Source organism: Myotis brandtii, unplaced genomic scaffold (assembly GCF_000412655.1).
Source record: "Myotis brandtii unplaced genomic scaffold, ASM41265v1 scaffold266, whole genome shotgun sequence".
Classification (NCBI taxonomy): domain Eukaryota; kingdom Metazoa; phylum Chordata; class Mammalia; order Chiroptera; family Vespertilionidae; genus Myotis; species Myotis brandtii.
Genome location: NW_005360124.1, coordinates 913,528 through 930,393, shown reverse-complemented (window position 1 = coordinate 930,393; position 16,866 = coordinate 913,528). Strand labels below are relative to the sequence as shown.

Here is a 16,866-nt window from a genome sequence, read left to right as displayed (position 1 = left end):
TTATATGATTCTTCTTTAGCTGGAATATGTTTTCAAGTAATTTGTTTAAAAGAAGGGCCATGGGTGTATATGTTTTGAGTTCTCCCCTACCTAGGAATGCCCAGCAAAAACCCTCTGGTACCTCCCTCTACGTATTTGTTCTCCTAAACCTGTGCCTATTTGTGCATTCCTAGTGCTTGCCACACAGTGGGTGTCAATGAACACCAGCAGAGGCACAAGTAAAGGGAGCACGAGATAAAGAGGCTCAGATCTGTCTGCCCTGACTCCCGATCTAGTTTCCTCATAAAAGTTAGGATTCTCACTAGAAAGGGATGTGGATAAAATTACAGGTCGAAAATTGGCTTTTATTTCAAAATCAAACTGAAGCATAGTTCTGACCATGTACTACTTTTGAAAGGCTTGTGAAGTTACAGAAACAGTTCCATAAGGGTTCCAGTCAGACCCAAAATGACACCAAGCAAACTTATAATTGGCAGAGATGGCTTCTTTAATCTGCAGGGATTTTTTTGAAGTTCTCCACCCTAATTTCTGAATATCATAAAAAGTAAAAAGCACTTTTGTCATTTTTCCTTTGAAAATGTTTTTTAGCAGCAAACAGGACTACTTGTTTTCCTCACTTCATTTTTAGGAGCATAGTAGATATATGTCAACTTAATTAAAATTAGAGAGGGAAAAAACCAAAAAGGCCCTCATTGGCATTGCTCATCCATGGAAGACTCACATAAACAGGTAATCACTTTCATGTTATCACTTCTTCTACCAATATCAATAAAATAAGGTTTGTAAATGGTAAATACAGTAGTAGCAGTTCACATATATTTGACACACTTTCACACAGGATTCAGTAAACAACAATAAATATAATTTCCCCTCTTCAGAACAAAAAAAGGGATTTATAGGAAAGGATTAATTTCTTGGGGTTTATCAGCACACCATTTTAGTGTGATTTCAAAGAATTAAAAACCATGAAATTGTATTCACTGAATACTGGCCCATTGTTACTTTTTTTTTTTTTTTTTTTAACCTGGCTTAAATACACACACCATGGCTTTCTATTAAAATCCTTAAATCTATGAGGATTTGTGGTAGGTAAGACTACATTAAAATTTTTTTCCTTATTATGAATTTCATTCAGTTAAAAAAAATCTGACATTTCCCTTAAATGTTAAGTTGAAGCCTGATCTATGCTGCTGAGTCCTGTAAAATGAACCTAATTTTCAGAGTGATTAGGAATGCCTGAGTGGCCATTTAGAGCGCTGCATTTCCTTCCCTCATGATTCCTGCTGGGTCCTCTTCACTGAGGCTTTTCCCTGAGTCATATATTTACTGGAAAGGCTACCTAGAGGAGGGGAGGAAACAAAACCCAACATAAATAAAATAAGTCTCACTTCATCAAAAAATCTGTAACATTACTACTTATTGCTAATTATTCACGGAAACTTTTCACACTGGAAATGGTCACTTGTTTTGAATTAAGTAATTAGGCTAGATATAAAGTCTATAGCATATGAAACATGATCTATTAAACATAAGCCTAGTCAAAGTCTTTTTAAATGCAGACAAGTCGCTAGAGTGACATCATTTTAATACAGTTTCAGAAATGAGGATTACTAATTAAAACCACACCACAGAACAGTTAATAATATATGCTGTAACCTAAATAATTTGACTTCTGAGCACACACACCCTATAGAATCTCTCACCTAAACTCAAGGACATTCACACAAGAATGTGCACAACACTGTTTATAACAGCAAAAAATCAGACTCAATTTAATGCTCATGTACTAGGTAATGGATATATACAATATTCTGTATTCATATGATGGAATACTGTAAAAAAAATACCATAAACTTATATACAGCAATATGTTTAAAATACAGCAATATGTTTAAAATTTAAAAATCATTTGTTAAATAGATATGAAAAAGCAGATTGTAGAATATTTTATACAGCACGATGCCATGTAAATTTAAAAATTCACCAAGGGTAATATGTTAAAGGATACATATGTATGAGCTTTCATGAAGAATTGAAGGAGCCCTCAATTCATAATAATGGATGCCTCCAGGATGGAGGGGGACATGACTTAGAGAATGGACCTGGGGGTGGTAGTAAAAGGGTACTTTCAGTATTTTAATCTTTTATTTAAAAAAAGATTGGAAAAGGACACATATGTAATACCCTTTGTAATACTTTAAGCAATAAAAAAATAAAAAAAAAAATAAAAAAAAAATAAAAATAAAAAAAGATTGGAAATGTGTGCTGGCCAGTGTGGTTAAGTGGTTAGAAAGTTGGCCTGAGCACCTAGGGTCATAGGTTCGATTCCCAGTCAAGGACACGTACTTTGGTTGCAGGTTCAATTCCTGGCAAAAAAAAAAGAAAAAAGATGGAGAAAATATCCTTGGGTAAGAATTAATCAAAAAGGATTGGAAATGTGAAAAAAATGATGCTATTTCTCTAGTACAGTGATGGCAAACCTTTTGAGCTCGGCGTGTCAGCATTTTGAAAAACCCTAACTTAACTCTGGTGCCGTGTCACATATAGAAATTTTTTGATATTTGCAACCATAGTAAAACAAAGATTTATATTTTTGATATTTATTTTATATATTTAAATGCTATTTAACAAAGAAAAATCAACCAAAAAAATGAGTTCGCGTGTCAGAGGTTCGCCATCACTGCTCCAGTAGATGGGTAGTTGTTATATTATGTGTATCTTTTTATATTTTCCCCAAAGTGTTAAGAACCATTCTTTTCTAATAGTACTAATAGTTTTATTAATATATTACCTAAACATGTAACTTCCTATATCTCTATATATAAAAGCCTAATATGCAAAGTGTCCCCTTGGGAGTTCAACTGACTGAGAGTTAGATTGCTTGCTATGATGTGCGTTGACCACCAGGGGGAAGTGTGGAACCAAGGGAGGCCTCGGCTGGCAGCCGGCAGCCACTAGGGACCCTACCTGTGCACTGGACCTCTAGTATAAACATAAATCTCAGCATACCTGAAGATACTTAAAAATTAATAGAAATAAAATATAAATGAACACCATGAAATTCATAAATTGTGTAAGCATGACTTGAAACTACCCGAAAGTTGGCTTGAGATCAAACTACTAAAATAAACAAACAGCCTTAACCGGTTTGGCTCAGTGGATAGAGCGTCAGCCTGCGGACCGAAGGGTCCCAGGTTCGATTCCGGTCAAGGGCATGTACCTTGGTTGTGGGCACATCCCCAGTAGGGGGTGTGCAAGAGGCAACTGATTCGATGTTTCTCTCTCATCGATGTTTCTAACTCTCTATCCCTCTCCCTCTCCCTTTCTCTCTGTAAAAAATCAATAAAATATATTTTAAAATAAACAAACAAGCCAACAAATGTCTGGATGGCATAACAAATCATAAATGAGGCTGAAAGAATAATAAACTGGGGGTGGAGGTGGTGAAGGATGTTGTAACACATTTGACAAAGCATGAATGCATTTCTATGTAGAAAGAACTAAAAACAAAGATGACTATGTAATAAAAAGTGCAAAGATATAACATGAAGAAATACAAATGAAAACATGTACAAAAATGTTGAGTTCAATGGTATAATAGAAATTCAAGCAGATTGACAAAAAAGTATCTCAATGAAGTGAGGGTGTGGGAGACAGGTTGTAAATGACTCTCTGGGATTGCCAATCATAAATTGGCATTACTGGTACCATTGTTGAAAGGTACATACTTCTCAACCCATCATTCTAACTGGGAATTTGTCCTGTGGATATATACCTAGACAAATATCCTTTATAGGGTTTTATATACATAGTGATCTTCAAACTTGGGTATATGTATTTCTGAGCTGACTTAACAAGACAAGTGGGGAAGGGGTGTTAAGAGAATTGCTTGCAGCCTCTCAATTTCTATCTGAATTCTTCCTGAGAATGCCTTCATGACCAAGGCTTTGGGCAGGTTCTTAGAAATCACACCAATTTTCCTTTCCAACTTCCCTTTCACAATTCTTCTCCTACTTTCACTATAATATAAAACCATCCAAATCTTAATGTGGTATGATGCCCTGGAGTGGAAAAACCTGGAGGTAGGGAGGTGAAGAAAATGATGGTTTGTGATAAATGCGAATGCCTCTAATAAAACCCCAAAGTTTTAGTTTTTTGTAAAGTTACATTAATAGCTGATGATCATCATGAATAATTTCTGATATCACATTACTATGTGATTTTTGGTTATTTGATGAATGATAAATAAAGAGTCATTGTTGTAATACATTTTCCATTCTCAAACTCTTAAAAGAATTTATATTATTTTTAATTTGCTATCATAAAGACTACTAAGTTTTCTTGATATTTACCAACCATAAAAACAAAAAACAAAAATTAGAGATAGTAATGATAAACACTGTTTTCATTCCTGCAATAAGTAGTATTGGTCCATAGATAAATAAATGCACTGGGAAAAATCCCATCTATTCATTAAATGACAGTCATTTTTAGTATGTAAACATAAAAAGTAATTTTAAATCCAAATTTGTAACATTTTCTTTGATCAATCATTGTTCTAATGGTTGTAAAAACAACTTAGAAGAAAATTCTATGCTTTGAGACTTAAGAAAAAGCTTAAAATTCCAATTTATATAAATATTTTTATTTCAGGTATGATAGGCTGATCAATAAAATGCTTGAACTGTATGATAAAAATATATCAACCTATATAAAAGCCTAATATGCAAATTGTCCCCTCGGCTGGGAGTTTGACCAGGGGGGCAGGGCTGGCCAGCCAAGCACTTGCGGCCCCTCCCGCAGCCGGCCCAGCCCCCAATTGGCTCCCCTCCCACACACCCCCCGCCCCCGACCGTGCACGAATTCGTGCATTGGGCCTCCAGTCTTAATAGAAAATTCTGTGGAAGTGAAACAAAGGTATTCAAGGAAAAAAAGGAAATGATGTAAAGTTTCTGCAATAATATTTATATTTCATTTGATACATACATTTAAGGTTGATTTAAAAGATGTATTTTATGTTAGTATTTATTATCCCCTCCACCCCCAGAAATTACAAAAGCTTTGCAGCTATGATGAAAAACTTAGACATCAACTTAAAAACATAAAGGAGACATATGAACTTTCAAAATTTTGTGAAAGAGTATGTAATCAAATAATGTTTTGAAGACATTGATATATCATATATTTGAAAACAGTCCCTTAATCAGGAATGATTAAAGAAATAATAATATAGTGATATACTGGAATATCAAGAATACCAGATATCAAAAAGGATGATTTACATTCATGAATAGTAAGATCTCCCTATACTGTTTCAGAAAACGTTGGAATGGCTCAGAGGTTGAGTGTCGACCTATGAACCAGGAGGTCACGGTTCGATTCCCAGTCAGGGCACCTGCCTGGGTTGCAGGTTCGATCCCCTCTGTGGGGCGTGCAGGAGGCAGCCCATTAATGATTCTCTCTCATCATTGATGTTTCTGTCTCTCTATGTCCCTCTCCCTTCTTTTCTGAAATCAATAAATATATATTAAAAAGAAAAAAGTTATATAAGTACACATCATCATGAGGGAGAAAAGATACCCATTAATCTATTTACAGCATCTTTAATTTTTAAGATTTCAAACCATGGGATTAAAGTGGAATACATGAAGAAACAGATAGTTCCTTTAGAAAAGTAATTTCCTTTAAAAAATGGGGGAGGATTAAGGATCAGAAATATATTAGGTTCTTGAGATTCACAGACTGAATAAACTGTTATATGTAATTATGTCAGAGTAATTAACTTATGCAAAAAAGTCAATTTATAACCAGGATTCTCTAATCTCCAAATACTCTTATTAAGAAATTTGTCCTGTAAGATAAATTACAGCAAGGTTGGTACTTCCTGTTAATTACAGTAATAAGAACAGTGATAATTTATTGAGTGGTATGTGCCCGATACTGTGCTATGGGCTTTACATATATGAAATTAATCCTTATTGCCTTGTAAGGTGCTAGTTCCAATTAATTGATAAGGAAACTGAGGCAGAGAGAGGTTCAAAACTTGCTGAGGTGACACAGCCAGTAAATAGTTGGGCTGGATTTCAAACTCAAGTATGTCTGACTTTAAAAGCTCATGTTCTTAGCCATTCCGCACTCTATTGTTCCTTCAAAGTGAGTATACCTCTAATCAATACAATTTACAGAACATCTAAGGCATTGTGTTGTCTGTGTGTATGCGGGGGAGGGAAATAACAACGAAGAGCAAGGAAATTCGTGACATTTTCTATTCAATACTATCTAGTTTAGGAGGTAAGAACTGTATGTAGCCATATGGAAAAGAATGGCCCGGCTGGCGTGGCTCAGTGGTTAAACGTGAACCTATGATCCAGGAGGTCACGGTTGGATTCTCGGTCAGGGCACATGCCCGGGTTGCGGGTTTGATCCCCAGTATGGGGTGTGCAGGAGGCAGCCAAGCAATGAGTCTCTCTCATCATTGATGTTTTTCTCTTTCTCTCTCCCTCTCCCTTCCTCTCTGAAATCAATAAAAATATATTAAAAAAAGAAGAAAAAAAGAATGGAGACAGGTATTAGGAGAGGACAGGGAATGTGGCTGAGTGCTTACTATAATCTGGGTGCATCTTCTCAGCACCCAGCGAGATAAATGGTGCTACTGCAATTTTATACATGAGACATCTGGAACTCAGAGAAGCTAACCTCTTGCCCAAGGTCAACACAGCTAATGTGCTAGAGCAGTGGCTGTCCATCAACAGGCTCTGGTGAGAAGGAAGAGCTTTGGGGAAATTTAACACTACATATAATTGAGACATTTCACATTCATAACAACATATATAATTTGGGTAAGTTTATCAGGGATAAGTTTGACAGTCTTAACAGCTGTCATATACTTACTTGAAGAGTTTATTTTTTTTGGAAAGGATAGATTTTAGCTACCTATAACTGTTATTTTTTTTTCTTCTGGCATTACATTAATTTTTTTTCTGTAGTAAATTTAAGTTTTACAGTTGCTCAAAAGATTTATAAGTGTCATTTTCTTACTTAGAAGATAATTACAGAAATCCTAACTTATTGCCAATCAGTAATGCCATTTTTATAATGTCTAACATCTGTATTCCTCCAGCACTTAAAAAAATTATAATAAAATTCTACTTTCAAGATGTGTAAAGCCTTTAGCAGGAGCAATGTTGACATAGCCCTGCAGAAATACCAATGAATCACCACCCACCACAAACCTCTGCTCTGTTCTTGCTGTCTGCAGGCGCTGCTCTAAGTGCTTTGACATGGATTTCTCAACATCCCTACAAGTCTGGTATTACTCTTATTATCCCTTAGAACAGATAAGAAAACTGAGGCAAGTGGAGGCTAAGTAGGTGTTTCAAGATTACAAAGCTAGAAAATATACCATGCAATCTGATTGCAGAGCCAATATTCTTAAGACATTTCATCTTTGGCCAAAAGGACATCTAAACTAAGCAAGAATCAGTATTTTTCCTATGTAACATGTTCTGGAAATGTTTGTTCAGGGCTGACCCTTGTAAAAACAACTCTTGGCTTGTTTACATATGCTAACCTTGTGACCCTCAAACCCAGAGGATCTATGAGAAACAACCCCTAACTGTGGTCGAGTCTGTTTCCCACAGGCTTTCATTTGTTGAATCAAAGTTGCTTCCAGGGACAGCCTGTCAACTTCCTTATCTTTCTTTCATGGCTGCTCTCATTGTCAATCAAATCATCTCACAATAGGCTCTATTCTCATTTCACTTCTATTTGATTTTGGGGGTTTTCCCAGTAGTATTTTTTTGGTTTATAAGTCCATGCATTCTACGGAGAACAATTACAAAACCTTCCCAGCAAACAGCTGCTCCTGAATTTTCTCGCTGAGCCTCCTGTGTCTTTACCTTTCATGCATTCCAGTCCCCTTTTGGGTAAGGGTGGCAATTCTTTGAAGCTTTGTGCTTCTCTTTGAATCATCTGACCTCACTCTGTATGTCAACCTCAATCCCCATGCCTTTGAAATTTTGATTGTAAAAAGGTCTGACGCTATTAAAAAACCCACCACCAGTCAAGTTCACAGATCATAAAAATAAATGCCTATTTCTTTTTAGATTATTTTATATGAGATAATTGACCTTGGCATTTTTCTCCTGTTAACATTCAAAGTAGAGACAACCAAACATTCCTCGCTGGAGCTTTCTTAGCCTTCCCAGGTGAGATCACTGTGCCCTGGCACCAGCTGGTGGACCAGGGAAGAGCTCTCTTTACTGCAGGATTTAGGAGGCTGCTGAGGATCTGAGAGTGCTACTTCTCCGTAACTGACATTTATGGGAGATAGCTTAGAGTCCAGCGGTTCTCAACCTGTGGGTCACGACCCCTTTGGCGGTTGCCTAAAACCATCCTGCAAATCAGATATTTACATTACGAATCATAACAGTAACAACATTACAGTTATGAAGTAGCAACGAAAATAATTTTATGGTTGGGTCACAACATGAGGAACTGTATTTAAAGGGCCAGAAGGTTGAGAACCACTGGCTTAGACCCTTCACACTCTGTAACTAACACAGGCATTAGCAATAATATGATACGTACAAACTGAGCATACAAAATGTGGGTTGACATGACATACAAAAATGTCAGGTTACCTTAATGAAGTTTTAAAATTTCCAAATTTTCTCATAAATTATATAATCAAGTTCAAAAGACTATACATACTTATATAATTTCCTTCCTTTAAAACGACTTTATTGGACAAGATGAGAGAGGGAGAGAGGAGAGAGGAAAGGGGAGCGGTGAAAGACTGACAGGCACTTTTAAGCAAAGTTACTAAGGATATCAACAGGCCAGAAGTCAGAATGTTTGCATCAAATTTATAGTTTCATCCTTTTGTACCAAAAAAGCTGAAAAAGCTAGTATGTTAAAGTTACTTTATTTTTCTTTTCTGCTTCAATTTCCTCCCTTCTGTTTCAAGACTCAAAAGCACTATTGAAACTCCAGGAAAAGGCCTGCAGAGCCTTCCAGTGTCCCCTCCCTTTCAGCACCTGTCCATAGACCCGGGGACCTGACACTTTGTGCCCACAGCTGAAGTCACGTTGCCTACAATTCCTCTCCCAGCATTTCTCACCAGAACTCCTTGTAATCAGGTTTTTCTCCCTTGCATGCCAAAGAAACAGCTCTTTTCAAAGTCACCAGTGACTTCTGCATTGCCAAGTCCAGTGCTTAATTCTCAGTCTATAGCTGCAGCAGACCTATGAGCAGCAACTCACACAATTCCCTCCTCTTTGAGGAACTTCATCCTTTTGTACCAAAAAAGCTGAAAAAGCTAGTATGTTAAAGTTACTTTATTTTTCTTTTCTGCTTCAATTTCCTCCCTTCTGTTTCAAGACTCAAAAGCACTATTGAAACTCCAGGAAAAGGCCTGCAGAGCCCAGTGTCCCCCCCTCCCTTTCAGCACCTGTCCATAGACCCGGGGACCTGACACTTTGTGCCCACAGCTGAAGTCACGTTGCCTACAATTCCTCTCCCAGCATTTCTCACCAGAACTCCTTGTAATCAGGTTTTTTACAGAGAGGAAGGGAGAGGGATAGAGAGTTAGAAACATCGATGAGAGAGAAATATCAGCTGCCTCCTGCACACCCCCTACTGGGGATGTGCCCGCAACCAAGGTATATGCCCTTGACCGGAACCGAACCTGGGACCCTTCAGTCCGCAGGCCGATGCTCTATCCATTGAGCCAAACCGGTTAGGGCAGGACCCAGCTCTATTGCTGCTTCTGCTCTCTCATTGACCATTTTTTCTGTCTCCTTTATTTTCCACCTGAGCATCTAAATGCTTTTCTTTTCTATCTGCATTTACTTTTTAGGTGATCTCACTCAGACCCAGGCCTAAGTACAATTACACTGATATTAAAATTTATATCTCCTGCTCTAAAGGCCAGGATGTATATCCAATTGGCTACTCGGCATCTCTACCTGGAGATCTAGTCAGTTTCTTAAACTTAGGTTTCTAAAACTAAACTCTCTTTCTCCCCCCAATATGCTCTCCAAGCAGAGAAAATTCAACCTCTATTCTTCTGGTTGCTCAGGCCAAATATCATAGTGGCATCTTTGATTTATACTTTGTCATCCAACCCTCAAAAATTATGTTTGAAGATGCCACCTTCAAAATACAGTAAAAGTCCTCACTTAATGTCATCGATAGGTGCTACATGATCCAGACCCATCTACCCTGACCTCACCTCTTACCACCCTTTCCTGCTCATTCCACTCAGTGACCCAGGAGGACAAAAACTGTTTTTGGTTCTGCTGTAACAGTCTAACTCCAATTTCCCACTGACTTGCCCCTTCCTTGATTCTTTGCTTAAATTTAAGTTACTTTATAAGAAAGGCCACCTCCCTCTCCAACATTCTGTTTCCCTTTTTCTGCTTTATATTTCTTAGCACCTGTCACCACATGAAATGTTTATGTATCTCCTCTGACTAGAATGAGAGAAGGGGCTATGCTGTATCCTCAGTGGGTGGGTGTGGGCCTTAAATATTTGCTGAAGGAATGAATAAATGACTTAGTGAAAGAGAGAGAGTGGAGTTCAGACCAATAATTACTTTCTTTCCTTACTTTGGTGCAGTGAATAATCTCCATGAAGAGATTACACTGTTGACAACACAGTGGCAATTTTAAAGCAGAAACAAAAAGCATGGAAGAGGAACAAATAATTCAAGACTATGGTTCCTTCTCAGGGATGGTATAAGAATCACCTATAAAATTAAAAAAATACACAGGCCCAAGCCTAATCCTTGAAGAATCTGATTTAGGAGATGAAGGAGGGGCAGGGTAACTGTATTTTTAAAAGTTCCCCAAGTGATTCTGATGTCCAATCCCTGTTAAAACCACTTACTCAAAAGAAGTGTCTCAAAAGGCATGTGGTAACTATGCAGTAAGTAAAATAACACACATTTGTTGTTTTCAACCCACATACCTGACTGGGGACTCAAAAATATAGTTGCTTTTTGTTTCTTTTTGTCTTCATGTAAAAGCACTGCCTAAAAAATGAAATACACTGGTTTACAAAATTGAAAGGAATAGCATCTGAAAGAGCTTTAAAACTGTAACCATATCCAAGGAGAGCTGAAATTAGGCATGTGGGTGGCAGAATTTTGCAAGTTACTGAAAAGCGAGACACATATGCAGAGATCCTTAAAGCACGCCCTGCCATCCCGGGCACAGCAAGCCTCCTCACCACACTGTGCTGAGGGCAGAGGGAGGGAGCCGGGGGGTTAGCCAGAAGGAAGGAGTGAGGGCCAGGGCCTGCCCAGCACCTCGAGGACCCGGCACACCTTGAGGACCTGGCACAGAGCTGCTAGCACCCAGTAAAGGTTTGCTGACTAGACAGATGCTGGAAGGCCTTCTTGCTTAGGTTTGAGCTAGGTTTACCTGAACAAATGTTTCAGTTGGTCTCAAAGTACTAGGTGAAGAAGGGGATCCACATACCCAATGTGATTTAAACATACCTAAGAAAGAAATTGGCACTTTTTGTTCCTACTTTAAATGGAAAGCAGTAGCCCTGTTTTCAAACTTGCACAGAAAGCTTGTCTGTTGATATGACAGAAGCTCTACTGAATATATTGCGTGGACAAAATAATAATGTATTTGCAGAAATGAGAGGGAGGAGCAGAACTCTTAGATAGGAAGCAGCAGCTAATTATTTTTCATTGCAACTGGAAAAAATTCACCACACTCCAGCCCACTCTTCCCTTCTTATTTTACTTTTATAATATGACTACTTGACTTAAACTGTGCATACTGCATTCTGAAGTAACCAAGACTAATGCTTCTGCTTTGGTTGGATTATACCCGCCCCCCCGCCCCCCATGTCCCCTTCCCCTCTGATCTGCTGCTGTCACAGCCTGACAGAATCACTGCTCTAATTGTTTTGAGAGCTTCACTATTAGACAACTTAAAACTTGCTTCTAGCTAAAAAGAAGCAATCCATCCATGCTGGGGACCACAGGGGCATTCCTTCACCACTCTGTTGTACCAAAAAGGAACACAATGACAATGTGCTTCAGCTATTAGTAACACAGACCTTGAGTTCCTCTGAATGGTGGCCTACAAAAATAACTGTGGTAAAACTTTATTACATCTCATCTACACTGTTTACAGTTTCCTCATCTGTAAACTGGGGATATCAATAATACTACATTTGATGGGGTTGTGGTGAAAATTACATGAAATTACCCATGTAGTTAAAATAGTGCCTGGTCTATATTAAGCACTCAGTGAATGTTAGTTATTGCTATTATTTTGAATTCTCATAATTATATTTATCTCATATAAAAGAAAATCATTTTATTCTGGCATTTGTCCCACATTAGGGCAAAAGAGCTTGAGTTTGAGTTCTTTAGAAGTAGGGCAAGGTGTATCTTTCATAAATGTTTTAAATCCTATTTTAAAATCAATAATTAATTTAAAAATATACTCCTTTGCATATAAAGCTTCTTTTTGGAAAAAGAAAGTACAGGTGATCTATAAGTTTCTTGTTTTAAAAAGAAAGAGACAAAAAAGAAAGAAAGAAAGAGACACCATATTGCTGATTTAATGAACTGGGGAAGAGGTTATTAGTGTTCCAGGAACAATAAACACTGGAATGAACACCTTAAGGAAACTATCAGCAGTGCTAACTTTTGTATGCTGTTCACAAACATATACAGTTGAGGACAGAAATAGGGTTACTATTTTAATAAAAAAAATTATGTCTTAGAGTCTCTTTTCTAAACTAACCATATTTCATCCACATTCACAGATTTGTTCTAAAAAAAGTGAAAGTGTATAAACTGCTTATATATACACAAAGGCACCCTTACTCTTACTAGTCTGTCAAAAAGGTACCTTAAATATTTGAGCCATTTAATATAATGTGTCAATTCAGATCCAACAACTTAAAGAGGCAAGATAATGGATGATTTTGAACTACTGACTTATGTTTTTCCTCATCATAATCATCATACTTATTGCAGAAAAATATTTAAATGATAAAATCCAAAGACAAACCCCTCCTTAATTCTCCTCTGCAGTTAGAACCACTATTAACTGTATAACCTATTTCCTTATAGTCCCTTTTCCACGCATGTGCATGTTATGTATTTAAATAGAAATACATGTGGCTCAGCCTGAGATTACCTGACGCCTCCTCCATGGCTGGGCAGTGCTTCAACTTCAAAAGTGCCCACACTGAGTAGCGAAGCTCAAGTTACAGTTTGTCTTATGGTCACTTAGGCTACATTTTTTAGGTACTGGGAATGACCAGGTTTTCATTGTATTGATAATCTTATTTAAAAAGTCAACCAAATTACTTTCATAAGCTTCTAAATAAAACAAGGAATTAAGTGTTTAAGACTTACATGAGATAAGAATTAAAGGAGGAGAGGGAATCTCACTTTCTTAAAAAAAAAATCTTTTTGAGTCATTAGATTTGTTAAAGAAATAAATAGTACAGAACTCTAAAAAGATTTCCCTTGAGATGTGATTGGGAACATCAAAGTGTGACTGGTGTGCATACCTGGAGAGCCTTTGAACTGTGGGCATTCCTTTTTAATGTGCCCCTCTCGTCCACAAATAAAACAACGTTTTTCTCTCAAGTCTTTGTCATCCTGTCTCTTCCACTTTTCCGCCGACGGCCTGAGCATCTTCTCTCTCCCCAGATCGACAACTGCCTTCACCGGCTTGGCTTTCTGAGGCGTGTACTGCACGGGCTTCTCCTCTTTTGAGGACACCTCCCTCTCTGCACACTTGCTTTGAACTTCTTTGTCATCTTTGCTTCTTTTGTCCTTGTTCTCAGGGTATCTTTGGTTTGGGGTATCTTCCTGATCTCGCCGTCGCCTCACTCTGTAGAAAATGATATAATACTGGTAGGAAAAAAATCCAAACAGAATTCTAACAAAATAAGACAATTCCAGGTTTAGGAAATAATGAGAAACAAAAGGCATTAAAGGGCAACCCCAGAATTTAACAAACTTAAATCTATTTTTTTCTACTAAGAAGCAACCTCAGGGCTTAAGGGTGTTTTTCCTTTTTATTTTCACAGTTTCTCCAGTGCTCTAAAACCAATTAGTGGAACTCCTTGATATTGATGTAATGAAACTTGTTCTTGGGATGATTTTTTTTAGAACCTTTCTGGCCTGCTTAGCATTCTTTACTAGACACTGGAAATTTGAGATGTGAAACTTTAAATACATTCATTCACATGCCCAGAAAAGGGACCAGAAGGAAATAGGTTCACAAGCAAGTGATGGTTATAAGGAGATTTAGGGTCTTAAAATATTAAAATCATTTTTTCCTTGCCCATGACCAGTGACTATATTACTTGAGTAAAAAACAAATATGTACTAAATAAGAGCCTTAAATTTCAGATGATGACCTGTTTTATTTTTGTTGCTGTTGTTTGTTTTTGGTTAATCCTTACCCAAATATATTTTTCCCATTGATTTTTAGAGAGTGGAAAGTGGGAGGAGAGAGAAACATCAATGTGAGAGAGACACGTTATTGGTTGCCGCCCATACGCGTCCCGACAAGGGCCAAGGATCCAACCTGCTACCCAGGTACGGACTTTGACCGGGTATCAAACCCATAACCCTTTGGTCCCAGGGCTGATGCTCTAAGCACTGAGTAACACCAGCCAGGGAGACGATAACCTGTTTTTAAATGAGCATATTACCATCCAAGTAAAAGCACCACTACCACCCCAAACAATATGTTCAAAGTGAGCATCCAAAACCATGTCCCTCTGTCCTTCTGCCAACAGCAGAAAGCATGGTCACCAAGCTGAGTAGGTCACCATAGCAATATTAAGGTGTACAAGTAAAACTGTGTACAAGTGAAAGGGTCTTATAGTCCGAGACATTGTCAGTGAGTCCCAATCCCAACATGGCACGCCTGTTATTGTACATTAGAAGTGTAATTGACATCCTGAAGGAACCAATTTTACTTTTCATTGACTGAAATGATTCTGAACTTCTCACTGCTGTAAAAGGGAAGAACTTTAGTTAACTCTTTTCTCTTCCATCCCAACTGGAGAGGGCGATAACCAGATGATTGAGTAATGATTAGGGCCATGACCAATATTAGGAAAAGGGACCAGGCCTGAGAGACTGTCACCGTTACACTGGAGTCAATTCTCATTATCTGTATGTAAGGCCATATTTTAAATCACCTCATTTTCATTACAAAAAACCTTAAATTTACCTGAGAACTGCTGAATTTCCTAAAAGTTTATTTTCTGTTACAATAGAACCTCATTTAAAAACTGGTACATTAAGAGCATAAAATCAAAACCACCACTTTTGAACATTTACTTACTTTCTCCTCAAAGGACAGTCCTTCATGAAGTGTCCAATTTTCCCACAAATTCGGCAACATCTATCATTTGGGGCCAACTGTCCTTCAGTTAGCACATCTGGATCAAAAAAGTACTCCTAGAAAAACATAAATATATACAAATATGAAGTATTACTATGAGATCAAAACACAAAAACTAACCCGACAGCAATCAGGTATCTTATATCTCAACATCAACATTATCATTAACTTAATACCTATTATTTATACTGGTTAATTTCAAATCTAAAACCATTATGAGGTCTAAATCAGGATTTTACCTAAACTCCAATTTTATGTAGTCCTTTTCATCACACAGCACTCTGTTTATCCTTAACCACAAAGGTAGCTTTTCCCCAGCACTTCTAAATATAAGAGTATCACATAGCCCAGAAGTCAGCTGCCCCAGGACTTGGAGGGAGCTGAGTCCAGGTACAAAAGTTTCCTTGCTCTAAAAAAAGAGAAAAGCTAACACCTAATGAATTGAGGAACATGATTTGCATATACAGATTACAGAGAAAAATAAAGAGGCTATGTGCTGTTGCTTTATTTCATTGTGGTTTCTGAAGGGAAATATCAGAAGAAAAGAAAGACAATGGTCTGGACTCTAGCCCCTTTACCACTGAAATGAAGGTGGGGGACCAGCAGCATCAGCATCACCTGGGAGCTTGTAAGAAATGCAAAGTGCTCCTGAGTCAGAATCTGCATTTAACAAAATCCCCAGGTGATATGTTTGGACAAGTTTCAGAAGCACTGACAGACTACCACAGCAATATCTACAACTACACGTTCACATGTAATCAAATGCTGAATATTGCTACACACAAAACAGTTAAGGTTCATTAAAAGTGTATTCAGAAGATTAATGCAGAAAAATAATAACTTTATTTTAAACATAAAACCCTCTAGCTCTGCTCTAGCTGGTGTGGCTCAGTTGGTTGGAGCATCGTCCCATGCACTGAAGGGTTGACAGTTTAATTCCTGGTCAGGGCACATACCTGGGTTTCAGGTTCGATACTCAGACAGGAGGCAACCAATAGATGTTTTTCTCATACATCAATGTTTCTCTCTCTCTCCCCCTTGTCCCCCCCCGCCCCCCCCAAATCAGTAAAATATATCCTTGGGTGAGGATAATAATAATAACTGAAATACGTTATGTTTATAATGCAATTTTGTTTTTAATGAGTGCGGCTCAATAGAAACCTGAGCATTAGTTTATATGAGAACAGACAGTTCTAGTACAGGCAGCACCGTCCCATTAAGAGATTTATTACTCTTTGCAAGTACAGTAATAAACAAACAAAGGAAAGTCTAGACTTCATATGGATGCCCTTAGGCATGTGCAAATGGCTTGGCTGAGGCTGGCATGGAGCTCAATGCTGGTGGTGCAGCAATGCCACCTATATGTCTTACCAAGGAAAAGCAGCAGCACCAAAATTATAAATCTTCCCACCCAAACTACACCTCTGGCTATTTTTCCCCATTCTCCTGATGAATTGT

At 37.8% G+C, this 16,866-nt stretch overlaps 1 protein-coding gene across 8 annotated transcripts in view; it reads right to left on the bottom strand.

Annotated features, from left to right (window-relative positions):
- Positions 1–323: 323 nt before the first annotated feature.
- ZCCHC6 (zinc finger, CCHC domain containing 6) overlaps positions 324–16,866 on the bottom strand; it is a 57,974-nt gene continuing 41,431 nt past the window's right edge. For 6 of the 8 annotated variants that reach the window (XM_005868258.2, XM_014541239.1, XM_005868259.2 and 3 more), the window contains 5 exons: positions 15,349–15,464; positions 13,553–13,878; positions 11,428–11,504; positions 10,973–11,036; positions 464–1,339 (listed from right to left, as the gene is read on the bottom strand). In XM_005868258.2, the coding sequence (XP_005868320.1) occupies positions 1,272–1,339; positions 10,973–11,036; positions 11,428–11,504; positions 13,553–13,878; positions 15,349–15,464 (651 nt within the window). In that variant the 3' untranslated portion in view covers positions 464–1,271. Of the gene's footprint in view, positions 1,340–10,972; positions 11,037–11,427; positions 11,505–13,552; positions 13,879–15,348; positions 15,465–16,866 lie in introns of all 8 variants that reach the window. The other 2 variants (XM_005868257.2, XM_005868256.2) reach the window with 2 other exon arrangements.